Source organism: Fringilla coelebs (genome assembly GCF_963513975.1).
Source record: "Fringilla coelebs genome assembly, chromosome: Z".
Lineage (NCBI taxonomy): Eukaryota > Metazoa > Chordata > Aves > Passeriformes > Fringillidae > Fringilla > Fringilla coelebs.
The window spans coordinates 13,813,777-13,841,718 of NC_140031.1; the positions used below are offsets into that span (position 1 = coordinate 13,813,777).

The 27,942-nt window shown below is 42.0% G+C and overlaps 1 protein-coding gene across 1 annotated transcript in view; it reads right to left on the minus strand.

Moving 5' to 3' along the window:
• Positions 1 to 11,608: 11,608 nt before the first annotated feature.
• Positions 11,609 to 27,942, minus strand: part of C6 (complement C6) — a gene marked incomplete at its 5' end in the record, with an annotated part of 33,707 nt that continues 17,373 nt past the window's right edge. Inside the window, 13 exons of the mRNA XM_084224693.1 lie at positions 11,609 to 12,300; positions 14,233 to 14,474; positions 15,927 to 16,017; positions 16,548 to 16,739; positions 17,718 to 17,850; positions 18,288 to 18,399; positions 19,321 to 19,492; positions 20,504 to 20,729; positions 21,622 to 21,788; positions 22,755 to 22,877; positions 23,568 to 23,808; positions 25,457 to 25,657; positions 27,601 to 27,739. Coding sequence (XP_084080819.1) covers positions 12,119 to 12,300; positions 14,233 to 14,474; positions 15,927 to 16,017; positions 16,548 to 16,739; positions 17,718 to 17,850; positions 18,288 to 18,399; positions 19,321 to 19,492; positions 20,504 to 20,729; positions 21,622 to 21,788; positions 22,755 to 22,877; positions 23,568 to 23,808; positions 25,457 to 25,657; positions 27,601 to 27,739 — 2,221 coding nt within the window. The 3' untranslated portion in view covers positions 11,609 to 12,118. The remainder of the gene's footprint in view (positions 12,301 to 14,232; positions 14,475 to 15,926; positions 16,018 to 16,547; positions 16,740 to 17,717; positions 17,851 to 18,287; positions 18,400 to 19,320; positions 19,493 to 20,503; positions 20,730 to 21,621; positions 21,789 to 22,754; positions 22,878 to 23,567; positions 23,809 to 25,456; positions 25,658 to 27,600; positions 27,740 to 27,942) is intronic.

Genomic DNA, 27,942 nt, shown 5'->3' on the forward strand with positions numbered 1-27,942 from the left:
TTCCCTATGACCATGTATCAGGATACTTGGGAGGAGTTTGATGTTAGATGACCTGAGCTTTGAACAGCTGTGACAGATTAAATTTAACTCAGATCAAGGTAAGCTAAACAGATCTACGTAGGTAGGGTAAGCTTGTTTTCCACACTGCTAAGATCATCTGAGGCCAGTGACTTGAAAGATATCATAAACTGCTCAGTAAAAATGCTTGCCTGTTGCAGAGCAGTGGGTACAAAAACAGAATGGAGGGATCTCTATAAAACAAGAATGCTGAAAAAATTCCTCCTAGTTAGCACTATTTGGTAAACATTATCAGAATGTGAGATGAAATCCAGCCTTTGTTGCTTTCTTGTAAAAAGGTGATCTGCTAAGCAGCAGCACCATTAAACCTTGGTTTTCTAGAAATTTATTTTTGGTGTAGATAATCAGAATAATAGGAAGTAAGTCTGTGTTGTGTCTGTCCCTTTGGGGCAGACATAGGACAGATCTTCATCTACCCAGCTGCCTATTTTCATGAAAGATAATGAAGAATCCTTTCCTTTCGGATCTAATAATGCATTACATGTTTTTAAAATTTACATACTATTGAAGGGACCACAAAACTACACTTCTGCTCAAATAACCATGTGACAGGCTCCCTTTTTGAAAAATGACAAGCTGGAAAAAGAAGGAGATGCCCTAGAAGTGAAGGTGGGAAGGATACGTCAGGACTATCATAGAGCAGTAGTGTCTGCAGGTTAAGCACAATATGTGGAATATTTCCAGGCAGAACAGCCAAAAAGCTAATAGAAACCTAGGAAGGAATAAAACCCTGCCGATAGATTTTTCTTCTAACCTAGGAGCAAAAAATTAACATCTGCAGAGTGATAGGAAATTTGTCTGCCTCTACAGTGGCATGGGAGAATCTTCCCAAATTCCTGCCAGATGGGAGTCCACCTGCATAGACAAGATTCGGGACCAGTGTATATTTGGAGACTAACTGAAGGATAGCATGTTGTGCGTACCAACCTGGTGTTGTTAAAGTAGTAATGTTAGCACTAGTACAGTGAGGTATCCTTTGCAAATCTCTTTTTCACTAGAGACTGCATTTCCTCAGTGTGCATCTCATGGCTCCTTGAGCTCATCCCCTGAGACCTGTTGGCATCCTTTACCTTACAGAATGAGTGATGCAGGAAGCAGGATGCTGTGATTCCCAAAGCACTCTGATTTGCAGCCCTGGGCAAGACCCTCCCGGGTGAAAACAGATCAGCAGTTTAGTGCCCTGCCAAAAGCAAAACACCATTAGCTGAAAGAAAAATGTTTTGAGGTAGAACATAACTTGAAAACATGAAAATGCTGTCAAAAATAACATTTACAAGATATATTTTTCCCCACCATTGAGAAGTCCCTTTTCTCCCTGTTCTCTTAATATCTTCTTTAGACAGCTTTTGCCAGTGCACTTCCACTCTTCCATCTCTTCTTGCAGGACTTAACTTGCTGTTTCCCCTCGCTTGCCAGTCATAACCTGACAAAACACCATGGCAATTTCTTTACACCTGATGATTTTGCCGATTGCTTTCAGTTTGAGAGCTCTTGTATCAGTTCTTCGTTCATTCTCTCTCCAGCCCAAATAAAATCTTATTGAATAACCTCCTGCCCTGGTCTTGCTACCACCTAAAGTCATTGCATCACCATGTCCATAACACTATTACAGATCACCTCCTTTGCCACCACACTCTGGCTCTGCCGCATTGCTCACTATGATGAGCTGCAACTGTAAGTAATAGCAGGGACATTATTGTGTATGACAGGGGGAGAGGAATATAAACTGCTATTGATTTCTTTCTCTCTCTACTGCAAAACACAAAGGAGTTGTTTCTGACCAGCAGGAGGATGCTGTTGGCACACTGGATCTTCTTGCTTAAATCAGGAGACATGCTGACTGCTCAGAGCACAGCCTCTGGGACCCCTCCTGAATGTGTTCTTTGGGTGGCTCTTTTCACTTCTTGTAGTCAGGGGTCAGTGAGCAGAGTTCTATGCCACAGCATGCAAGAGAAAACTATCAACTTACTTTAGCACTTCTCTAAATGGACTTTTATTATGCAGCCTTAAAGAACTGTATTGTGTGAATGCGCAAAATAAACTTTAGCAAGAGATAAGCAGTGGAAACAGCTGCCAGTAGTGCTTTCGGTCAGTAAATGTTTAACAAGACTTGATCAGTAGCTTCTGGTAAAGCAGAGCCATGGTTTTACAATTTACTGTTGACATCAATTACAAGGAGACTTTTAAAGTGATTATATTATTCACATTCTGAATAATTGCACTATTTATGGTGATAACTGAACTTGCTCATACTACAGGCATTTTGATTCCCACAGACAGCTAACCAACGCAAGCAATATTCTTTTATTTTGGGAACTATTACTCTGATTATCAAATCTTATGATGAGGAGAGTTGTGTAAATACTGGGATGTACATAAAGCTGGTGATAGCATTCTATTCATGCAGTTAGTCCAGGCACACATACAAGCAAAGGCTGTTGCAAATCCTCTCCAAATAGAAAAAGATGCCAAAGCTGGCATTTCTTGAGTGAGAGTGAATTTATTTACATCATCTCCCAGGACACATACATGTTGATACAGACCTGAAAACAGGATTGTCATCTTTATTTCACTATACACCATGGTTCCCAGAACACACATACTGGATATTGTATTTCTCAGTATGCGAAGCTCCCACCAAGATGCAATCAAACTTCTCCTGATCCTTCCAACACTGGTTGTAGCAAGAGGGAGAGGTATTGTGTCTCTCAGAGGGAAAATTTGAGAACATTATCTACAGAATAATTGGGCTTTTATTCTTTTTCTCTCACTACATTTTTTCTTCTACCAGATTTTATGGAAACTCACCAATAAAGTCTCATTCTGAGACAACTGGAGCCGTGTGAATCCCAAAGACGGTTTTAGGCTATGTATACCACCTCTTCCTGCTCTCTAAGCTGTCTAGACACAAGATAGCCTGGTCTGGAGACCACGTAGCTGCACGAGGGAAATACATTGGCTAGCTAATAAGCACTGAGGAGGTTGGAATGGCTTAGCAAGAACACTGGGCAGTGCTTTGAGACTTCAGCCATCTTTAAGGCTGTTAACAGGTGGCAGAAATAAAGAGCCAGCAGTGCCAGCCACAACTGCAAGGATTAACAAGGACTGACTCCTTGTGCTGTTTTGCTGCTGCACTCAAGGTTTTTTCAGCTCTTGTTGATTTTAGAATGATAGGACATATATAATAAGGCTGAAAACTAAGCCAAGATGCTAAGACATGCACTGGTGTTGGCCAGGCTAAAATGTTTCCAGCCCCTCCAGTAAATGTGTAGTTTTGTGCCTGTGGGCACACACATACCTGCATACACCCCCCAGGTGCACCCATCAAGCCAGTAAGGAATGCAGCCACTACCCAGATGTTTTTAGCAGGGCCCTGCAAGCTGTGTCAGCCAAGAAAAAAATTTACATTTACGGGAAAACTCACTGCTGGTCTCACCCTGTTACACAGCAAATAAAAGCATTGCACAACAAATGTTGACACAGTAACACTCAGAGGAATTTCACAGACAAAACAACCATGTGTTTACAGATGCTTATCCAATAACCCAGGATTTCCCATGTATTTATTAAAAAATTATTCCCTAGCAAACAAAACCAAGGATATGAGGTGATTATAATCTAATACCATCAGGTATTGTACCATGAAGGTTTTATCTAAAAGAGGTTGAAGACACATAGGGAATATTGCTTGAGGATTTGGTCAATACTGAGAAGACATCTTGGTTTCTTAAAATTTCCCAGCCCCTTTTAGACATCTCAGATGACTGAAACTATGTTGTGTTTCGTTTATACTCCAGAAACTGGAACATTTCTCTGGCCCTGAACTCTGACCCTTTGGACTGTTGTTTGTCCCTAATGGACTGTTGTCCATCCTTAATGCATGCTAGGGAGTTTCATAACAGATATGGGCATGTGGATAAAGTAAATCAAGTCTAGGAATTCCTGGGAAAGAGCAAATAACCAGTGATTGTAACAGTAAATAAAACTGGACAGGCCTAATTTTGCAGTCCCAGAGGCAAAGGGATGTAGGTCTGTTCACATCCAGCCAACAAACCCCACAAAAGCTGTTGTATTGCTGGAAACAGTCCCTGGCCCATGTGAGTGGTTTAGTTGGCCTCAAATGCTCTTTTGGGAGAGAACCAGCTAGTACAGACCAAAATCACATTAAATAATTCAACAGGAAGGATAATCATGTGCCACTTTCTGGACCCCATGGCCTGGTCCTCTTTCATTTTCGCAGCACAGATACTACCAGGCTGCTTGACAGAGGAGAGAAATGGCTGCAATGTTATGGTGACCCTTCTCTGCTGCTTCTGGGAGCTCAGAACAAAAACCACTCCTCTGTAAAAGTATCCTGAACTTAAACAAGCAATAAAATCTTAAATGCTGCTGCTTTATAAAGGAACCGTTTTGAAATACTTCCAGAAAATTAGGCCATTGCTGAAGTCCAACTCTGAAGTGCTGTTTATTTGCTAAATACTTTTTTAGCTCCCAAATTGATTTCATGAGAGGTACTTATTTGTCAGGCTCATTTCTACCTTTCAAACCTTTGCAAATGAAATCAGCAGGTCATTACATGCAGTACAAAGCTTTGTTACCAGAAATCATAGAACTTTTGTTAATCCAAGGACTGGCCATCAAATTTAGCATTGAAAATGTGGACCTAAATCAAGGCATTTGATAGTTATACAGAATCCATTTCCCACTGGTAGCAGGTCTCTCTCCAATCCTCACTAAGACTTCCTCTTTTCAATAGCCAATTCATGTCAATGTCACAATTACAGGGGCCAAGATGGAGAAAGAGAGGTGGTGGGTCATTGAGACATTTTCAATCAAGTATGGGGCATGTGGCTTCATTATCTTCTATTCTACCGCTCTGACAAGGACACAAGTGTCTCTAGGGCTCTGTACTCCCCAAACCTGATAGAAGGCCAGTTTATTTTTGCCTTCTAAAATCTGAAGAATGCCTGTTGAATCCAGCAGCCTGGCTGGTGTGTGTCCTGGTTCTTTGTCCCTGTAGTCCTTGGACAAGATGTGCTTTTCTAATAGATATTTTTCCTGGTAAACCAAGATCACCACCTTTCTGTAATCTTGTCTGGCTGTGCTGGGGGAAGCATTGATGGGCTTCAATGAGGTCAGGGCCTTCCTCAGTCCTGCACCCCCCAGAGTGGCTGGTGGTGTGTTCAGTGACTCATTTCTGAAAAGAGGCTTTGACAGTGACACATATGCCACCTCCTTAATATAACCTGGATCTTCCTGATTAGATGTGCCTCATAAACAGCAATTGTGGAAATTGAGAAAAACAAAAAATTAAGTGCTTTCAACTAGTCATGGTTGATTCTGCTATAAGTTTCAATTGCCTCTAGCTGAGCTGATTTCCAGGAACAGATCTCATTTCTGCTTTACTGTTTATTGCAGCTCTCTCTCGGGACTGGTAATATGAAGCTACAGATCGGCTGCTTTACAGTACTGTGTCAGAAAGCCTTCCTGAGATACACATAAACAGCCAGTGAACTGAGAAAACTGCAGATAATCAGCTTTATTTTCTCCCTGAGTAGATTTTAACACATGGGTCACATTGACCTTAACACATGGGCCTGAAATTCACACTTGGTGCCCAGTTATCCACAATCACTTGTCTGATGATTTTTTGTAGTTGTTTTGTCTGAAAAGTAAGGTATCACGTAAAAGCTAAGGCTCTTCTATCAGCTACACAATTACACTATACTCACAGAAGAATCTAATAAAAGAGGAAGACTGATTCTATTATTTATCAAGGTCTCAGCAGTAGAGAACATGAGAGGGAGAAAGTCCCTGGTAACCAGGTTATGTGTCCAGTAAAGAAAATACCATTGTAAGTTTGCACTTGCTGACATGTTTTTGATTTACAGATAAATGTGCACTTCTTCATCTTGCTGCGTGCCATAAGGGCCGTGTCTCCCTAGGGACCCCAGGGCAGCAGGCAATATCTGGTAGCTCAAACCAATCATGAAATCATAAAATGCTTGTGGTTGGAAGGCCCTTTAAAGATCTTTTAATCCAATCCCGGTTCCATGGGCAAGGATATCTTTCACTAGACCAGGTTGTTCAAAGTCCTATCCAGCCTGAGGTATCCCCAATTTCTCTGGGCAACCCATTCCAGTGCCCCACCACATTCACAGTAAAGAATGTCTTCCTAACGTCTAATCTAAATCTGCCCTCTCTCAACTTGAAGTCATTTCCCCTTGTCCTATCACTACATGCTCTTGTGAAAAGTCCCTCTCCAGCTCTCCTGTGGGCCCCATTTAGATACTGGAAGGTGCTATGAAGTATCTCAGGCGTCTTCTCCAGGCTGAACAGCCCCAACTCTGTCAGCCTTTCCTCCTAGGAGAGATGTTCCATGACTTGATCATATTTGTGGCCTCCTCTGGGTTTGTTCCAACAGGTCCACTCCCCACCCCACACCCAGACAGCCAGGCAGCCCCAGCCCTGGGCACCTTCCTGAGGATGGGGACAAGCCAAGGCCAGCCTGGTTTATTGGTCCATGAGCAGGAATCCCAACCAGAAAGGTCAATAACCAGGAGGAGCGGGAACTGATGGCCTTGAGAGGCTGAAACAGTTTTCTGGGCCATGGATAGCTGGGGAATTCCCATGAGAAGCTGGTCTGGGCCATAAATGTGCCTGCATCCCTCATGCCCTAATGCTTGAGGTACCATATGTGCTCTGTGGTAAATTATTTCCCCAGATAAGGATGATGCTGGGTGAAAGGCTCTGCTACCCCACAAATTACAGAAGTAACAGCTTCCAAATATAAAATAGGAATTTTAGCAACAAGGCTTAATTAAAAAATGAACAACGGTTGAGTTAATATCAAGTTCTGTCTGCTCTGAGTTTGGTAATTGCAGGTTCAGGAAGAATGGGGCTCACTGGGTAATGAGCTGGGCAGGATGAGCAACAGCCACTCATCCCCATCCCTGTTCTGTCAAGGCTGGCTGTGTCTCATACAGTCACCTTCATCTCTTCCACCATGTGCAAATAACTCTGGCTGGTTTCTGGCTGACAGAACATGCAATGGGAAGGATGCACAGGCACCTCGTTTGGTCCTCAGCCCCCTTTCAGGAGCTAGCCTTAAGTCATCACAGTGCTGAACCCCACAACAACTTTGGTCTTTTGTGGATGGAACCAGTTATACCTGAAAAGAAGTGATAATACAAATAGTGCTGATCTGGAAGACAAAAAATTTGGTGCTGGAAATTAAGTATAAATTAATTTTCTTAAACATATTCTCTTTCAAAAACAGAAGTAGGAAAGTTTTATCCAGTTTTGGAAATCTACAGCATAAATATCTGTATTTGTCCTAGTCACCCCCTACCTTCCTTCAAAGTCAGCACAAGAAGACAGGCTCCATTAGGACATGACTCACCCAGCTTGAGATGTCTTAAGATAGAAATTCTCTCTTCTAAGGGTCTGTTTCTCTCCTCAACTGATTAAAAGGACAGCCAAAGATTATTAACTTGGGTGCAGCCATACACCTTTTGGAGGCATCTCATTTGTGATAATCAAGGAATGACGATCAGCTTGCTTAGATCTATCTGCATTGGAAATCTTCATGGCAACCCACATATGAACACACAGCCTAGGGAGCTGTTCAAAGACCACCCCTTGTAGTAAAATTGATATCTGTGAGCAAAAGTTTCAATAATTTAGTTAAGTTTTGGTTTTAAAAACATGTTATTTGTAACATCTTTATTCCATAACCCTTCATCAGTGAAACTGAATTGTTTATGATACAGATACAGTTGAAGTTTCCCTTTTCTGAAAAAATTAATCAAAGCCTACTGCTCAAGGACATCTGGGTGAGGAGAGATGTGATGGACTTTTGCTCCCTCTGAATACACAACTGAGAATGTTGAGCTGGAGCTATCATGGATGCCACAATTTGTACTGCTGCTGGAGATGCATGTCTGCCCTTTCTGGAGGGCAAACCTGAGAGTGCACCGGACAGCAATGGGCTCTGCCAGAACTTACTGGAAAAACACTGGCTGAGATGGTCTCTGTTTTATCATTCACTGGGAAAGTGTCACTAGCAAAACCACTGGTGCCTATTTTCTACTGTGTTTACAATGTCTAGCAATTTAGCATTTAATAGTCTTATTTTGCACCAAAATCTTCAATCAAGAGATAATTGCCACTCTTACAGCATCTGAAATATAAAAACACCAGGATTCAAACATTTAATACCAGATGTTTTCATATTTGCAACAAGGAAAAATAATTGCTATAACTAAGCCGTGGCTCATCAGCAAAAGTTTGGCAGTTGATATTTAACCCTATATATTTGATTTACCTTCAAACCTTTGAAGAAAACTCTGGATTTCCCCCTTCTGAGGTTGCATAAGGGTAAACATTATAGTAGACGCTATTCTTTTCTATATTTTCTCAAATTTTGCATTCTACATTACAATAAGTATTTATACGGAAGCTGTGGTGAGACAAACTGCAGTGCTAATTGTCCAGCCATTGAATCATGCCTCAGCTGTCTCAGTCCCTGATAAGTGTATTCTTTATACAATGTAGAATAGCACTCTATTCCAACATACCTAATTTTTCACTAACACTCTTGTGCTAGTGAAAAATTTGATATGTTGGAATTTGTATGGAAATTTGTGTGGAAAGGCTCATTATATTTATTTTGGATGATGCTTCCTCTCTTATGTTAAGACCAAATAGATGGGTTTTTTTCTGTGCAGTAGAGAAGCTGCATTACCAAGAAAGATGTCCTTTGAGAATTGCTAAGGTCTCTGTGACCTAGGTTAGCCTGACAGATTCACTTCAGGTTTGCTGTATCTTCTCCAATTATAAGTTATGGCCAAGGAAATGATCCATCAAGCCAGGTATGTTACTTGGAGCTTACAATGGCAAAGGAGGGATGGCCCACAGGGAACAAGAAAACTGTCATTACCTAATATAAGCCAAAACATCTAAGAAAAAGACAGATGCTGAAGGAAATATTAAGGAACTTCAGTCCTTGATCTAAGGGTTGGGGACCCCCATGACAGAGCACAGAAGCAAACCCAAAGTCCTTGTGAAGTGCAATCCAGACCCTACTGAAGGCAACAGTAAAAATCCCACTTATTTCAGCATGCTGAAAATCCTCCAATTCCGCATGCTGAATCCTCTGGATTCAGTATATGGCAGAAGCATCCCCTTATTAGTGAGTGGCAGGTGATGACTCCATTCTATGCTGTAAAGCTCAACTGCAAAACACAAATTATGGGAATAGTCCCCATCAGCAAGAGAGAGCAAAGCATGTCTTACTGCAAGAACTTGCACAGCACACAACCACTGTGAGACCAGAGGTAATGGAGAAGTGAGGGCAGTCAGAGAGCACCTGGCTGCCTTCTGTTTACCAGGAAATAACTTCATCTGACAATTTATCATGGTGAAAAATATCAGGGATAAAAAATTCCCATTATCAGAAACTTTGCTAGACTGGAATCAGAAGCCTGTAATGAAAGGCTAGTATAAAGGTTAGAGGATCAGGAGCAAGAAATCATCATTGTTTTTTGGTGGTGCAGTAAGCACACACAACCATTCTGAGTGATTCTTTCTTCACAGAATGCAACTAGCAGGAAGGGCACTAAAAACCAATCTAAACATAATCGAATTTGCAACTCACTCTGAGGTCACCACTAGCATATTACTATAGATTTTCAGCTGGAGGAAAGAGCTGTAGGACTACAAAGAAAAGCCTAACTTTTATAATAACTTTTACTATAAATTTTAAGCAAGAAAGCATATATTTATTTAGCAGCAGAATTAATTTCTTCTTTTTCTTGAGCTCCATCAAGTTGAGATTAGCTGCTGCTTTAGGGAGCTTGACAACATCCCAAATATGTTTCTTTGTAGGGAAAGATAACCACATCCAGCCTGCTCCCAGCTCCCAGGTGACTTTTCCCAGCCTCTGGCAAGGTGTGACACATACACATCGGGCAGGTTGCTCAGTAATGGATAATTCTCAGGCATCATGTGACAGGTGAGCAACTGGCTGACATGTCAGATGTAAAGGACTGTAGTGAATAGAGTCACATCAGAGAACTGGTCCTGTATGGAGTTCTTCAGGGCTCCATCATGGGCCCTGTGCATCTTCAAAACCAACTTTGGATGCAGGACGGGAAGGGATACTATGTCTGCAGATGATACTAATTTGGGAGGAGAAATCCTTGATGAAGGGGCTGGTAAATCACCAACGTTATGAAGTTCAACAAGAAAAAATGTTCAATTCTGCACCTGAGACAGGGCAATCCTGGATGTATGGACAGACTGGGAAATGAGAGGCTGGAGAGCAGTGCCATGGAAAGGGCCCTGGGCTCTGGTCCATGGCACGTTGAACATGAGCCAGCAGTGCCCTGGCAGCCAGGAGGGCCAAGCGTGTCCTGGGGACATCAGGGACAGCATCAGCAGCCAGGCAAGGGAGGGGAGTGTCCTGCTCTGCTCTGAGCTGGGGCAGCCTCACCTCGAGTGCTGGGGGCACTTTTGGGTGCCACAACATAAAAAAGACATGAAACTATTAGAGAGCATCCAAAGGAGGGCAGCAAGGATGGTGAAGGGTCTGGAAGGGAGGCTGTACAAGGAGTTGCTGAGGGCATTTGGTCTGTTCAGCCTGGAGGAGGCTGAGGGGAGACCTCACTGCAGCTACAACTCCCTCATGAGGGGAAGAGGAGGGGCAGGCACTGATCTCTGCTCTGTGGTGACAGTGACAGGACCATAGGGAATGGCCTGGAGTTATATCAGGGGAGGTTATATCAGGCTCCTCAGGGCAGTGGTCGCAGCATCAAGCTGTGTGAGTCCAAGAAGCATTTTGACAATGCTCTCAGGCATACAGTGTGATTCTTGGGGTGTCCTGTGCAGGGCCAGTTGGACTTTGATGATCCATATAGGTCCTTTCCAGCTCAGCAAATTCTATGATTCTTTTCTATGAATCTCTGGGGCTTTTTTCCTGATTGTCATTGTTCTAATGTCTGTTGGTAAAAAAGTGAAGTTCAGTTTTCCCCTTCTTAAAAGGCAGATTTATATTCAGATTTGTGAAATTCTGAGTGCTGAAGAGAAAATTCTAGTTGCAATTGCTCAGAAGTAATGATTTGTGACCAAGGAATGCTGGGAGCATGGTCCATGGCTGGGCTGAGGTGCCCCATACAATTGCTTTCAGGTTTGATGCTGATGCAGATATATGCAAGGAATCTGGTTGTGATGTATTTCTGCAGACTCCAAGTACAACCACTCCAAGTAGAACCACATATTGCAGTAGGACTCTGCCCAGTGCATTGCTCATTAAATGTTTATTTTATATTTAAAGTACAAACATTCTTAATTCATGTTGAGGGGTACCATAGAAATTCTCCAAGCTTTAGGCTTCAGGCTTTCTGCCTAAAGCTGAAAACCGGTGAACAAACAGAAAGCAAACACCTCCTCCCTTCAACTACTCCAATTAAAAATCACATCATTTTGATGACTTTATGCAGTCATTGTATAATTGTGGTTTTCAGTTTGGTATTGCTCCTTCCATTTGTACTGTCACTGCAGGTAGCTTCTTGCTACCCCTTCTCCATTTGATGTCAGAAGTGGTACTGAAGTGCTTGCTCTGTCTGCCTGTGTGATACAGCAGAGACTCAGACAGTGAGACAAGAGTGAACAGCAGTCACAAGCACAAGGACAAAACAACAAATGGCTGAGGAAAGGAAAAGTCTCATCCAGCTCTAGGGAAGACCAAAGGCAATATTTCTTTTTCTCCCTTTCCATTTGTTCCCCTCCCTTCCTCTGCACATCCCCAGAGGTGCCAGCAATGACAAGTTATCCTTTACATCCCTGAGCCCAGGTCATTTTCAGACAGGAAAAAGTCACTGCCACCCTTCTCCCAAAAAGCTGTTAAACGAGCTGGATTTTTTTTTTCTCATCCTTTTGTTTTGATCCACTTATCCTTTCATAACCAACCAAGCTTTTCCGTGGGTGGCTCAGTTTGCATTTGATGCAATGATCACGGTGTGTGCAGAGAGCAAATGGGTTATGGTAGGCAGCTCCCCTGCTCCAGCACCTGCAGTTTGACGCCAGCACACTTCATGGCTGCCAGCATGCAGTGACTGACTGTCCTCCTCCTCCCTGTCGTCTCCATTTGGATGCAGTGAGGGCGGATCTCCCCTTTGGGGCACTGGTAAGGCATCAGGCAGGAGCACTGGGTCTTTGTATCTGGGAATGAATGTGTGGAAATATAGCAGCAAATGAGATGACTAAAACCAGATTTTATACTTTGATGACATTTCAAAGTCCAGCAGGGAAAAACACTAGTGGATGTTTGTGATATATTAGTTACGAAAAGCCTGTAGTGCATCCACTCGATGGCTGGATATTAGGAATAGAGGCATAATCAGCTTTAAATAACAGTTTTTTTCAGCAATGGCCCATACAAAAGCAGAATTGATCTAACTGGTTTTATCCACTGGCTTTCCCTGACTTTTCCTCTAAACAAAGATATATTAAGTTGACTTTCTTTTCCCAATTATCCTTGAACACAATCTTGCTATGAAATGGAGTCTTAAGGTCCATATTGTGTCAGCTCCTATTTCATTAAAGCTCGCTTTATGAATACTAAGCTACCTACTGCTGGCCTGTGGTAAAGCTCAGTCCTGCTGGTTATTTCATTACCTATTTCTGATCTAATCAGGTTCTGACTCTTTATATTCTTTCCCAGAAACTCCCTAGGCAGAGTTTCTGCCTTCAGTTTTTTAAAGCATGAAAAATGTGTGCCTTCCTCCATTTAGCTTCTGTCATGGTACTGCAGTATCTTCTCTGCAGCATGTTCTGTCCCTTTGTTGATACCAACTACCCATTTTCAGGAAAAACAAAACATTCATTTATGTTGCACATAAATGTTTGTGCACACTCATGAAAAGTGGACTTCTGTGGAGATGGTAAAGAGTCCAGTTCTAATCTCTTGAGCATGACACTGACAACTAATCTTATTTAATATATTTTTCTCCCCTTTCTCTTTTTTTTCTGACCAGAGCTTCTCTGTAGGCTTTCAAGAGAAAAACACTGAAGTGCTGGCACAAGATCCAGCCTGAAGACACTTGCACTGTGGAAGCAGAACTGGGCTTCTTAGAGGCTCTGGAATAAGTAATTTTAAAAAAATTACCACCTTTTTCCCAGGAGAGCACATGGTACCTAGAGGTTCCACCAGAGCATGTCCATTGATGGACACACCTGGTCATGCCCTCCGCTTGAGCCCACAAGGGACAACAGGTCATGCAGTAATTTTACAATATTTACTTCAAATTCTCTGCTGCAGAAATCTTGCATCTTCAAAACAGAGGATTAGGATTGCTGCACAGCTGTTGCTTTATTTATCATTAAGTAGACCAGGTGTGATAAGAATCAGATTTGTCTCTGGCAGCAAGGGACAGAGTGAGCGTGTCTGTCACTCAGCCTTTACCTGGCAAACACTTGATATGAACAGAGCCAGTCAGCACCTCAGACATTTGCAGAAAAACATACTGCTCTTATCACCTAGTTACACAGTAAATAGCCAAGCTGCACAGCATTGTTTAGAAAATAATCCTCTTAGATTTTTTTTACCAGCTTAGCTAGTTCATTAAAACTTTTGATAAACACAGTTGTCACATATGGATATTTGCAAATTTTACCATTAAAATCCCATTAAGCCTAATGGCCCCAGTCTTGCTTTTGAAGTAGCATCGTGATTTAATTTCACAATTTAATTATATGTTATAGAGGGTGTGGCCCAAATTAATTCCTGAAACACAAACTAGGACTAGGAGCCAGTAGCCTTACAAGGAATGGGTGAAAATATTACCAAATACATTTTTGTGATTAAAGAATCAGATGTTAATTCTCCTGAAAAAGCTCTCTTAATTTCCAAGTTCCTCTTGTCCCTTTCTAATGGGAAGTAACAACACTACACTTGTTGTTGAGTAAAGGGAAAAAGCACATATCTAAGTGTAACCCTAGGTCACAGGGACACAGGACTGACCACACTTCCACATTCTGTGTACCCAGAGGGACCATGATATCTGTAAATCCTGTTCTTGGAGCAGTGAAATTCAGCACATTTCACTTTTAGATCCAAAGGGATGGCTGAATTTCACCATTCAGAAGTCATACCTTGACAATCTTCCCAGTCATAGCAGGTGTCATAGCCACAGGGCACTTTCTTCAAGCTATTTGCAGAGAGCTTCGCCCTCTCAATAGCCCAGTCTAGGTTGGAATTACCATGGCAAGGACCAGCATGCAAGAAATGAAATGACTGCACTCCAAGGCACATTTCAGCTGAGTACTGACAGCTGGGCTTGGTCACATTCTGTTCAGAAACAGCATGTAGCACACAGATGTCTTCTGAGTAGTGGCTACCCAAAGGAAAAAAAAGAAAAATTATTTTAACAGGCTATGGAAGAAGTCCATACTTTTAAACAGTACATCAGCATTGGATGAAACACAGCAAAGCCATAACCAGGCTGGAGATTCACCTAAAGACCAAAGGCTGCCTAGCTGCTGCAGGACCTGGACCTGATAAAACAAGTGCTGTAAGATGGGGAAGCTTTGGTCCACTCCAACCATTGGGAGGTGAAGGACATATGTCTGTACAGAAAAAAGGAGAGGCTGTTACCTCCACAAGGATGTGAGGTATTTCCACTGGGCCTGGGTGGCTTTTCTGAGTTAATGCATCTGTGCAGCTGTGTGGGCAACTCTCTCTGACACACAGGTGTCTTGGGACCAAGGGCAGGCAAAAACAGTCATGTGGCTTGTAGTTTCCTTTTTTCTGTGTTGTTCTCGGTTACTGAGTGAATGCACCTAGAAGGTGCATGCATTTCCAAGCAGCATCATTTTGTGTAGCTTAGTAATTTTCCAAAAAGAGGATCATAAAATCATAGAATGGTTTGGATTGGAAGGAACCTTAGAGATCATAGTTCTTGCATGCTCCTTGTGCACGGTGATGACATTGGAGAAATAAAGAGAAGAGTTTCAAGGAGTTTCCAGGAGTCTGTTTCCAGAGTTTCCCGGGGTCACCAGGAGCAGAGAGCAATGTAGATTAAAAGCATATGCTGTGATGTCTCATTACAGTAATGTAATTAGGCTCATTAGAGAGAGCATTGCCCGCAGATTATGGGAGGTGACCCTGCATATCAACTCAGCCATGGTGAGGCACATGTGGAGAGCTATGTCCAATTCTGGGCTCCTCAGCACAACAGAGGCACGGAACTCCTGGAGCGGGTCCAGTGGAGGGTTACAAAGATGATCAAGGGACTGGAGTATCTCTATTATGAGAAAAAGCTGCAGAAGCTGTCCCTGAGAAGAGACAGCTGAGAGGGGACCCCATCAGTGTCTGTCAGGGTCTGCAGGGAGGGGTCAGAGCAGGGACCGGGCTCTGCTCGCTGCTGCCGAGCAATGGGACAAGGGACAACGGGCAGTGAGGGGGGCACAGGAACATGAGGAAGAAGTGGATTACTGAGGGTGCAACAGGGGTGCACAGAGAGGTCGTGGAGTCTCCCTCACTGGAGACAGCCAAGCACCATCTGGACACAATCTTGTGCTGTGTGCTCTGGGATAGTCCTGCTTCAGCAGGGAGGTTGGGCCAGGAGACCACTGGGGACCCCTCCAACCTGACCCATTCTGGGATTCTGTGGTTGTTCATTTATTTCATAGGCTACAAACAGGACTGTAGAGAGGAACAGCTAGCTAATATCAGAACAAGAGTAGTCTTGATTTGCAGTTGTCTTTTCCTGCTCTTCCTGTTCAGTGTCATAATGGCCTCTTGGCCTATCATTAGAGAAACTTTGATTTCTAATTACAGCACTTACCCACAATCTTCTTCTGGAGACATACAAACACACTGAGATCCAACCTGCTTTTGTCCTGGACTGCAAATACCTCTAATTTTGGTTAGCATATCTGAAACAACAAGTGAGAACTACTGTCACTAGTAAGGAGTGAGCAGAAATATCTTATATTCCTACCATAAAAGCTAAAATAGATTTATTTCTATTTGTACTAAGTTTCTCTTTTCAAAAGCTCCCTGGCTGGCATGCTACAATTTTCATCAGTCTTTGTAAAAATCACTGGAAAATAACAAGAGCAGCTAAAGTTTCAATAGAATGCATTTTCCGACTTTGCTTTCATAAACCCTTGTTAATGCAGTTGGGTTTGGTTTGATTTGGTTTTGATTTTAAGCAAACAGTTGCAGTGTCTCAATTTCATTATTAAAGTTTACAGTACATTGCATCCAAAAATTCTGAACTTAATGCAGAAGTTTAGAGCTGAAATTCTGTCACCATGGGAGACACAAAGGAAATCTAAAATTAATGAACAGCTGCTATATGTCTTAAACCCAGTCATCAGCCTCCTAGTTCTAGCTAGCTGAAATAAGCAGTACTGTTAATACCAGCAACATGGAAGCAGTGAGCATCTGCAGGCATACTAACCTTTTTCACATGTAATAGACCTCATAATAGTTGGTATCCAGGACAGGTCCTTCCCACAGGTATACTTTGTGTGACCAGTGACTATAAACCCAGCTTGGCAGCTCAGCTTCATTGTTTCACCAATGTTGTACTGTTGCTTAAATGGGGAAATTGTGACACTGTCAGATATTGGTGGCCTGAGGCATACTGAGGCTGTAAGAAGCAATAAAAAAAAGCATAATTCTTGTTGGTTTAATGCTCTGTGGATATTTACAGAAAGTCATAATGCTTTATCTGAAGAAGCATATAAAGACACTCAGTAATACTGAACATTTGTGACATTCAAAACTAATAAAAATTTAACATAATTAAGTCTAGAAATTTTCAGTGCATTGTCATAGTCTTTAAAACATTTTTCAAGTAATAACTAAATAATGACAAAATGTTTCTAATGTATGCCAATATAAGTAATTTAATTTTGCTGTTTAAAAATAGTAAGAATGCCATTTAACAGCATATTTTAATTTTTCTTTTGTAATTGGAAGAAAGTCAATGGCAATAGAAAGCTCATAAGTATATTCAGGTACTTCTTTTTGTTAAAATGAAGACTAAATCAATGAAATTATACCAAGTTTTAGAAAACTACTGAAATCTCTCTTGTTAGCAAACACAGACCAATTCTGATCCTTAATTTTTAACTGACCTATAAATCCTTCAAGGCATTGATTTATACTACAGATTTTCAAGGCAGCCTGGGAGGTCATGGCTAGAAACACATTATCCATTTAATATAAAAGATACTAGACAAATTTCTGCAGGAATTATTTCTTCTTCATAACTGTATCAGCCTAAAGACAGCTATGTAAGTCTGAAAACAAAAGGCGAGTCCTTTTGTTAAAGCTATTTAAAACTAGAAAAGAGAAGGATCTCGCAGCATCCATCTGAGGATTTTCTAATGCACTGCATATTACAATTTCCTTACAAAGCACATAATAGTAACACTTCTGAATTGCATGAGGAGTGATGTAGTGACTCATGATGTTTTTGCCACGTCTACATTAAATACCTTCCTAAAATCTTTTCAGATATGTTAGAGATTAGTTTTTAAAAAACCTTTATTAAAATCTTTTTTGTATGTTTTCTTCCCCTTCTATTTTGTTGCTGTGCATTTGTTCATTTTCTCGTTCTTACGTTGGCACTCAACATGTTGCTGTGTCCAGGTTTGATCTGGCAGACACCGAAGGTATTGATAGCCAATGAGGCTATGCCCACTCACACAAGCAATTTCAACTTCCTCCCCAACAGCATATTGGTTCTTTTCATTCTAAAGAAAAAAAAAAATGTAAAAAAAAATAAATTTAAGAAACCCACACCAAAAAGTTCTGCAAGGATCTATGGTAATGAGACTGGGCATTGTCAAAGGAAACAATAGCAAAATCCTGATAAGATGTAATGAATGCATGCCTTTCCTACTCTGAAATATGAGTCATCCACTCACCAATATAATGATAACTTTTTCCAGTTGCAGTAACTGATGTCATGGTTACCAAACAAGGATTCAAGGACCACTTGAAATGAATTTTACCTTGACTTTTCTGCAGTTGCTGGTGCAGTGTGGTGGGCTAGAGTCCTGCAGCATTCCTTGAACACAGCACTTTCACTAGCGCAGTAGCTAGATTGGCTATCAGGCACATAGAGCAGGGAAGCTGCAAAAATTTCCCTACTACTACACTTTGCTTCTGTATTGTTTTTCATGCTCACCCTGATAAAGCCGTATTCTGGTGGGTCTGGCCTAGAACATCCAGACTCAGGTTCACCAATCAAGACATTCTCCTCTCTCTTGGCTTCATCATCATTTATACAAGGGGCACCTCTGAAAAGTGAAAATTTGCTGTAAGACTGTGTCTTAAGCATTCATGTCACCAAGTAACAACGGCTGAATGTCAGGAGAGTTGTACGCGTGTCGCGTCATCCTCTCCCTATAATTTTATTCTGTTAAATAAAAGATGGTGGACAAAACTGCAGGTTGATAGCAGGGACAGCAAGAGGGCAGTAAAAAAATGCTAAATGCATCTGTCAACATAATTAATTAAATATTTTTGTACAGCAAGAAAAAGAGGCAGCAAAGAACAACATAACAGGAAATCTCTAGATAATCCACGCAATTCCTGTTGCCCCCAGGCAGTGGTTAAAGGTGGCTGGTCTCTCATGGTGTCTGAGTAACAAAGAACTGTGGAGCCCACTGCTTGTAATCTTCTCCTATTCACTGTGGAGAGGAAAAAAACACTGAAGCCTTGGGCTTGAAGATGAAAAAAACTGAGCCAGTTTGGGGTTAGGATTTGAACTTGAAACCACGCTAAAAGGTGCATCAGTCACACGTGAAATGGAAATATGAGAAACTTGATAGCTTCATTCTCTCTGTGACTGAGTTCAGATCTAAACCTCTAAGAAAAGAGGGGATATAGGGAAAAAAATAGAAACTGTGAATTCCAATGAAGAGAAGGAAAAGCTTTTTCCTTGGGTTTGGAAATGAAGGCATGAAAAGCATCATACAAGATCTACAGGCATACTTTAGTGTGCAATTCATCAGCAATTTTCTTGGAATAAAAAATAATAAATTAATAAATCCAAATGTGAAGCAAATTGCAGAGATTTTCAGAGTTTGCCTATTCTATGCTTCACCAAAGAAATTCAGAGGGGAAAGTTGTCTGCTATTTCTCCTTGGTAGTCACAGAGCCACTCTGGACCGCTCCTTAACTGTCCCATGACTAAGGAGATCTTCTGATCTTCTTACCTGTCTGTGAACACAGAGACATAACAGTCCTCTTCTTCTTCCCGCTGCCCTTCACACGGCTTCCCACCATTCATTGGAGAGGGGTTATTGCATTCCCGGGTCCTTCTTTTTTTGAAGGAGGCATTGCATGGACTCCATTCAGACCAGCAACTCCATCGGCCATCAACGGCAACTGCAAGGAATAAAAGAGACACCATCTTTTATTGGCAGACCAGTACCATACACAATATTTCTTTTAAGGCCACATATGAGAGGGATGATGGTACATTCATATTAGCAATTTTCAGAAAATTTAAAATCGTTAAGGTTAAGGGAATAGATTGCATCTGGAATGTAAAGTTTTCCAAAAGGTGTCTACTCAAATTCCAGCTGCTTTACAAAACCCCCCAAAAATTTACCTTTCTATTTTTGGCTGAAAGTAACATTAAAACTCAGAAGCATAATATTTTATACTTTTATTGCACTCACAGATGTGTGTGTTTTCATGGTACTTACAAGTTTCTTAAATAGGTCATTATTTAATGAGTTTTTAAATAAATCTGAGTTCTAACACCATCTCTGTCTTCGGTTGTTTTTTTCTCTCAAAATTCTCCTCCATCAGAGTCAGATAATGAGAACTGTATCTGCCCGAGTGACTTATGTTCCCGTTTGATTGGGGAATATAAATATATATAATGTCTCCTTTGTTTCCCTTAGGTATGGCACTAATGCAAATTTAATTCAAAAATGTTTTTGCATTAAACTGCTCTTTAAATTTTCCAGAATGGTGATTATGTTCTCTCTCCTTATGACAACTGAGTTTTCCTTCTAAACTGTAATCAACAATTTTTATGTTCATTAGCCATTTAGTCTTAAGCATATTAGGCTACAGGGAAAACTAGCAATGTTAAGCAATGGGCTTCTTAATTTTTCGCATCAATTTTCTTTGATCTCAGCGTCACCCTTATTGCTGAATAGCTCATTCCAGATTACCTTAATTATGTAGCTAAGGAATATTTTACCATGTCTTACACTGTCTTTGGAGTCGTGGCTACTTTGTATTTGTAATCCCAACATTTATGCTCGTTGGACATCACCGTGTGGGGATGTGGATTTGGTAAGGGCAGGCTGTGGCAGACCAACCCCGACCAGGAGAGGCCGGAAGGCCCAGATTTGCAGGCCGCCGCCGCCATGGCCCCCGTACCTGAAGCGTGACCCGGAGCCCGCGTCTGGCAGCTGTCGCCGTAGGTGCCGGCCGGGCACAGGCACAGGCACAGCGTCCCCGAGAGCACGGGCCGGCCGTTGTTGGGGCACGGGGCGCAGCGGCACGGGTCCAGCGCGCCCGCCTGCTCCCTCAGGGCCCTCCGCAGGTGGCGGCGCTTGGTCACCGCGCACGGCACGTTCCGCACCAGCTCCACGATGGGGGACACCTGCGGAGAGCTGTTCGGTCAGCAGGAACCCACACACAGCAGGGCCCTCACCCGGGGAGCCAGGGCCTACCTATGGAGCTGTACCACGTGGGAATTACGGATGTTTTAAAGGAGGACAGCAGTGCTATATGTGTAAGTTACCTTGTTCATAATGTTTTTATGTCCCCAGTTTAGGGCTCTCTGAACCAGGGGAGAATCAACCAAGTGGGATACTATGTCCTAAAATTCCGGACGCTCTCTGCCACACATCACATCACTACGTGCTGTAGGGTTTGCTTTCGTCCAGACCCTGTCATGTGAGACATCCCTATGCTGCCTTCAGGAGTCCAGCAGCTGCAGCAGGATGGATCCCTCATGGATCCCATCCCCCGGTGGATGCTGTGTTCAGGCAGGTTTTGCTGTTTGCCTCAAGTGCTGCTGAGCAGCTGCGGTACCAGCTGGGGAGGGAGACGGCTCAGTGCGCTCACAGCAGCACCGGCACGCTGTCTAAAGGAGCAGGACAGAGGTCGAGGGCATTGCTGTTTTATTTCAGTTTAGCTATGTGACACATTTTACAACATAGGCCTGACAAGGGAATGATACCATGCGCTGTTTTCCTGCACAGTAACTAACCCCTGCCTATGCCTGAGCTCCTGCTGGTGCCAGAGCAAGTAATTCACATTCCTCACTCTTAATCCCACTGTCCATGGACAATTCAAAACCAGTGTGCCTTATAAAGCAACATGCATAAGAAGCTGTCCTAATAAAAGTTCTGTATGTTTATGTTATGCCCATATTTATGCACATTGATATCACACACATCATCATCCCTGTTTACAGGAAAGAAATATCTGCACAGCTCTCTGAAGAGCAGTTAGTCTCTGCTATCTCAGTGTTTTTCTTCTTCTCTTACCTCAAAGTCAATCACCACAGGATTGTCCTTTGTTGATTCCAGCCAGTCTGTGAAGACTCTGTGTCCTGGAAAAGCCCCCTTTTTCTCCCAGGCCAGAGCTGCTGCAAACTCTGACCTGCCACCTTTTACCAGGGAAATTGATCGTTCAGCTGACTCCAAAATGGAACCTGAAAGATGATTTCATCATAGTATTTTCAGATAAAGGCTTCCAAAGACAGTGTATGTGACAACATAACTATAAGAGGATATTAAAAAATATACTAAGATGAATTTTTTGAAAGTATCCATGAAAGAATGAAGTCAAAGTTCAGAAGAACAATCCCTGCCTGCTATGACAGAAGCCTGTGATAATATTCCAAATTAATTGTTTGAGACCTGAGCCATGGGGGTATCCAGAGTGTAAGACAGTAGAGGAAAATGCAGGGGATGCAGTTGCCTCCTCTAGAGCACACAGCATTGTAGGAGGATACCTCTAGAACACAGAGCATGGCAGGTTTAGTTCCTAGCTGCAAACATCCAAGTAAAAGATACTAATCAACTACTGAGGACAAAAACATGGTGGAAGAGATGAAATTCCTATCCTTAGTGATGCAGAAAATGACTCTTGCCATTCTCATGGAAAACGTGCCAGCCTCTGCAGTTTCTGAGACACATTCCTGGCACCCCGGTACCTAAATGTCTGCTTGGCATGAGGAAGGTGGGAAGGGAAAGTCAGGGAGTGTGTTATTGCAACCCAGCTCTCTCAATGATCTCTGAGCAACCCTTAAAGAAGATAGGGACTGAGTCATAGACACAAATTTCTACCTTTTCTCAGTTCAGCATTCCTGGCCCTGCCCAGGGTGGGGGGTAATATTTGGCAGATCTGTGACCAGCTGGAGAGCCAGTGATACCAGATCCCCAGTGATGGCACTCCAGAGCAGAGAAATAACACACTTGCATCATAATTTCTTTTGCAAATGAGAATATGATTTCAGTGCTTGCATCAGAGCCAGATAACAAAACACTGGCTGCTCTGACAGTGGTAGAAGAACATCTGTAGTTCAACAAAGCTGAGAGGTCACCTGGGGCAGCTGAGGGAAATGGTATCTCTCAGGGTAAGTAACAGGACATGGCCCTGTTCTCATCACGGTCACCTTCATGTGTCACAGTCATCCTGTTTGTGGTGCATCTGGTACTGACTTTCTTTTTCTTCCTGAAGAACACACGCCTGGTTGTTTCTGTTCGGACACACTCTGTTGATTCCTCAGTGGAGAGGCCTAGAAACACCCCAGAGCAGCATCTTTATCAGCACAACCATGATACGTGGCAGGCACCATGCCCCAGGCTCCCACACTGAGGTGAGCCAGCAGCTCCCCATGCTTCTCACCCCCCACTGGAGACTTCGCTACAGCAGGCATGTGCTGCACCCTGTGCAGTGTTGGACAGAGGCATGCTTCAGCTCCCTCCCATGCCCATGCAAGTTACAGCAGTGGCATTAAAGATCACAGCTTTTAATTTGAGATTTCCATTTTAGTGGTGTTGTCTTTTCATTTTGAGAGTCTAGCAGTCATGGGAAAATTTTAAAGTAATTTCTAATCCAGACCATCGACTTTATTGACTGCATCCCAAAAAGTACCCCTTATACCTCTCAGACTTCAGTACCATGCTATAGGAACAACTGTAACAACTTTGCTGGTGGCACCTGGTCTTGGTTTGAAGGTCTTAAGTGGTTTCACTGAACACAGTGACATTTACCAAATAAGGAATCTCCTGAACTTTTCAAATGCAGTGTAGAGCAAAAATTTCTTCTTGCTCTATATGTAAGCAATGTGAGTAATTAATGAGTCTGTGAAAGTCTAAAGAATTTTTTGCTGTTGGAGAACTTACTCTGTGGTGTAAGGCCTAAAAATCGGGATAAGAAAAGCTGTTAAACAAATAATGATATTTTTTTGTTAAAGACTACATACCCGAGTTCTGCAGTTCCTCAGAGCTATACTGGTAAAGAACATCATAGGAACCACCCATCTTCCCAGAGGTGTAGTAATGAGTGCCAAAGTCATCAAATATTCTGCTGTATAAAGCGTAGTTGTACTCCAGGGGCAGCTGGTTAAGTGCTTTTAAAAAGACGTCTGACAGCTGCAGATCTGACTGTTTCATTGTGAAGTTTGCAACAGAAATTACTTTATGGACTCTAATAAAGTTGGAATTCTAGAAATAAGAAAGGGGAGTCTTAGCACCTTCAGAGGGAGGTAAGTGCAGAAACTAGAGAAGCCAAGAGCATTAATATCTTATTTATACATATTTTAACATACAGGTCTGAATGAGATGTCCCAAAGCACAGGAGAATCCCTCTCTCCTTTTAAGTGATCAATAGAGCCTTCTTTTCACTATAAAATGAAGTGTTGCAAATTGTTTTGTAGGTCTCTCAAACATACACAAGTACATATCTACCTACAAAAACTCACTAATACAATTTATGGAGAGAGAGATAAAAATAGAGGCTTCCTGTCTAATACAGTTGATAACACAAGGAAGACCCAAGGTAATAGTCCTGCTGTGGATCCATTAAGAAAGAATTTTAAACCATGTCATCTTTAGCTAACACCACACTAAGTTATTGGTGGGTTTCTGTGATTTCACAGAATCATGGAATGGTTTGGGTTGGAAGGAACCTTAAAGACCATCTAGGTTCAAAACCATTGCTGTGGGCAGAAGCAACTTCCACTGGACCAGGTTGTTCAAAGCCCCATCAAACCCAGCCTTGAACACTTCCAGGGATGGGGCATCCACAGCTTGTCTGGGCAGCCTCACCAACTTCCATGACAACAATGCTGAAAACCAATGTATATGCAGAATAACTTTTCTGTTGGAAGTTTAACCTAAATTAACATTTTCATAATTAGCTCTGGTCTGGGCTTAAGCCAATAAGAAGCTACTGTTCTCCCAAAATAAACTTGCCAATTGTACAAGAGAGCTGCCTGATATGTGCAGATGGGCATGAAAGTGAGCCGGTTTCCAGCAGCTGGAACTTCAGGATAGTTGCATTCAAGCTAGAAACAATGGACTGTTCAAGCAATCAAGTTGCTTAACCATTAGGACAAGTGAGCAAGGCCTGCAGCAAACTTTCATTGTAGGAAATCTTAAAGTTAAGACTAATATTTCCACAAAAATTTCACTCTAGTTGCATTAGAACTCCTGAGCTTCATTCAGTCCTATAGCCTTTCCCATGGAGAAGTGCAAAAAATTTCCCATCATTTACTGCCATTAAGTTATAAAAATACAGTAGCCTACCAGTATTCATTTGTTTTGAAAGCACAGAACCTTATGGGAAAAATGTTACCTGTTCTGAGAAACTTTTCTGTGGATGTGTTATTTCTGAGATTATCTTTATGACCAAATGCATCTTGGCATTTGAGACTCCAACATGAGACTCCAATATGCAAGTTAGTTACCAAATAAAAAAATTATGCAGATTCATACCCAGTGCATGCGTATGTATACTATTCTTTAGTGCACTTCCTTTATGTTTTGAGTTGTCTGCTCCTGTTAGGTATTATGCCCTCTTAATCTATGATTAGAATAGGGGAAGGAGTGGCTTACCCAATATGATAATGTCAAATCTATGCTTTTTAAAAATGGATTAAGCCTATGTTTTCTGTATTAAACGCAGAAAACCATGATGCATTACAAAAGGTATGTTACAACCAGGAACATGTAGTATCAGAAGAGGATTTTTTCAATAGCTAATTCTAGCTATTGAAATGTCTTGATAGGGACAGTAACCTTTGGCAGCAGTTCTGAAATGAGCCGACACAAATCAACAGAAAGAAAGAAACTGAAGGCAACATTAAATTACCTTTTCATATGAGGCTTCAATAGCTTTCTTGAAGGAGGAAGACGATGTAACCTGGACCCGTATCTTTTTTGAGAATAAAAATGGGATACCAGAAGAATGTTTACCACTATGAGTGGATGAACTACTGTCAGAAGCGCTGTGACTCAGGGGAGTTAAATCTTTATAGAAGTCTGACGTTACATCATCCTCTTCGTCTGTTACCTGGCAATTCAGTAAAGCAAAATGCGTTTGCATAAATGATAATATGAAACAGAAAACTATTAAGCAAATAATTTTTTTGATGTTTTTTAATGGAAAAAATATGCCTTGATTATTTGAGATGTGAAAGTAAGCTACACAAAAGATGAGACTGAGAAAAGCTGAGGCAAAATGAATACAAACTAAGAAACAGACTTACTAATAGTTGTTTATACAACAACCACAAAAAAGCATGTAGCACTTTCTTCTAAAGGTTATCACCCCTGGGCCCTAAACCTCAGGAATATTTTTCAATAAGTTCTAACATATTTTTTACAGAATTCCAGACATACATGGTGTGTCCACACCATGACCACTTCCCAACCCCATGGCTTCTGTACTGTACAAGACAGAGTTTGGTGCTTCCTGACCTTTCTTCTCAATTTCCAGGTAGAGGAATGAACAGGATTCCACAGGAGAGTCTTAGAGTATGCTTGGACTGTTAGCACCTATACTGCATGATGGATTAAAGGCAGATGAAGAGGAATTGTGAGCAAACCTGCTGATTGAGTTGGTAAACCTCCAGTGGTGGTGTTCAGCAAAGCACCAAGACAACCTCAGCATCAGATCAGAAATTACTTCTTTCCCAAAATTTTGGAAAATCCCTGTGTGTTTTTGAAAAATGAGATTTTTTTTTTCCCCTCCTCTAGACCCGTTTGCTTAATAGGGCTGTTAAGAATTTTGGGAAATAAGGTGGCCCCATTCTCCCCCCCACTTTCCATTTTTCAGGAAGTCCTATGCTTTTGCAGGAAAATAGACTGGAGTTCCAAGAAGGCCCAATCCAGTGACTCTTCTATATGAGAAGCTGCTCTAAATGTTAAAAGACAAAGATGCACTCAAAGATAAACTCCTAAAGGTGAGTTTAACAGTTCTGCGAATGGACATCAGTTACTTAATGAACTTCACTGGCTATAAAGAGACCTGGGTAAACCAAAGGCTGGTTTTCCCCTCTGAATATTTCTGCAGACAGTAATTTTTCACCATTGTTGATAAATCCTACATGTCATGGCCAATTCAGTTGCACTTTCTGAGGAATGTAGCAGGGTGTCCTTTTTTCAGTTGCCTCTGTTAAAGTAATCCTAAAATCTCACAACACCTGTGGCAAAAATCATCAGTTTTCATCCATTAGTTGAGCTTTTTTTCACACCCTGCATTCTTTTCTTCCGCATGCAGCATCTACTGGCTTCAAACAGGGCCTGCTCACACCACCAGATGTTGTGCCCCAACCATGGTATTCAAAGCATTTTCTGAATGCTAGTGTCCATAGAAGAGGTATTAGTGTTCTTAGATTTTTTATAAGATACACTCCAGGTTCATTTTGGCCATTCCCCAGCCTGTCCTGTAAGCCTCCTCTCCAGGCTGTGTGTATTTTGTCCTCCTGCCTTCCAGGCTCAGTGCCTGCCTCCTTTCCTTGCTGCACTGTGAAGAGGCTGAGCAGGGAACAGGCAGGACTGAGGGGTTGAAAGCGCTCAGGGAGGAACTGGATCCTGAGGCTGCAGGTGACAGGAAGGAAGCTGAGGTCAGAAGCTGCAGCCATTGGTTCTTCAAGTACACAGAAGTGATGCTGGACTAAGCTTTGGAGTTGAACAAAACTCTGCCTAGATGATGTCTGGCTGGGAGAAGGCCCTTGGTACCAAGTTGGAACAAAATAAGGCTGTAGCCACTGGAAGCAGGAGAAGCTCAAATCAAACATATTGACTCTGATCTGTGGTACATTGAGTTAACACAGATCTGAAAAGCATGAGTAGAGCATGAACATTTATCCCCTTTCCACACATCAACTGAAGAATGTTCAAGCCTCACCAGGTTGAGAAATTTTGTTCTACAACATACAAAACTACCTAACACTAATTTGGATTGTGATTACAGCAAGGGTTTTACAGCTTGGAGCTGCTGCTTGAGAGTACCTGAAAGCTGACAGCCTCCAGGTTGGCAGGAACACGATACAGCTTCCTTGTCTCATTGCGCTTCACCGTGGTGCATCGTCCTCCATTGAATGAGTTGCCAAGAACTTCCCCTCGGCTCTCTCCTGAGAAAATGTGAAATCTAACAAAAATTTATTTCCAGAGATTAAACAATTCCAGAAAGATGTATGGACTCGAAACATTTCATGATATACAGCTACAGTGAGGAATTGTGAATTCTATTGAGAGCATGTGCATCTGGGTCTTGTTACTGATTTGAAAGGAATTACAAGAACTTCTCATTCACACTGAATTCACCTGAAAAATGCAGTAGCATCAATCCAG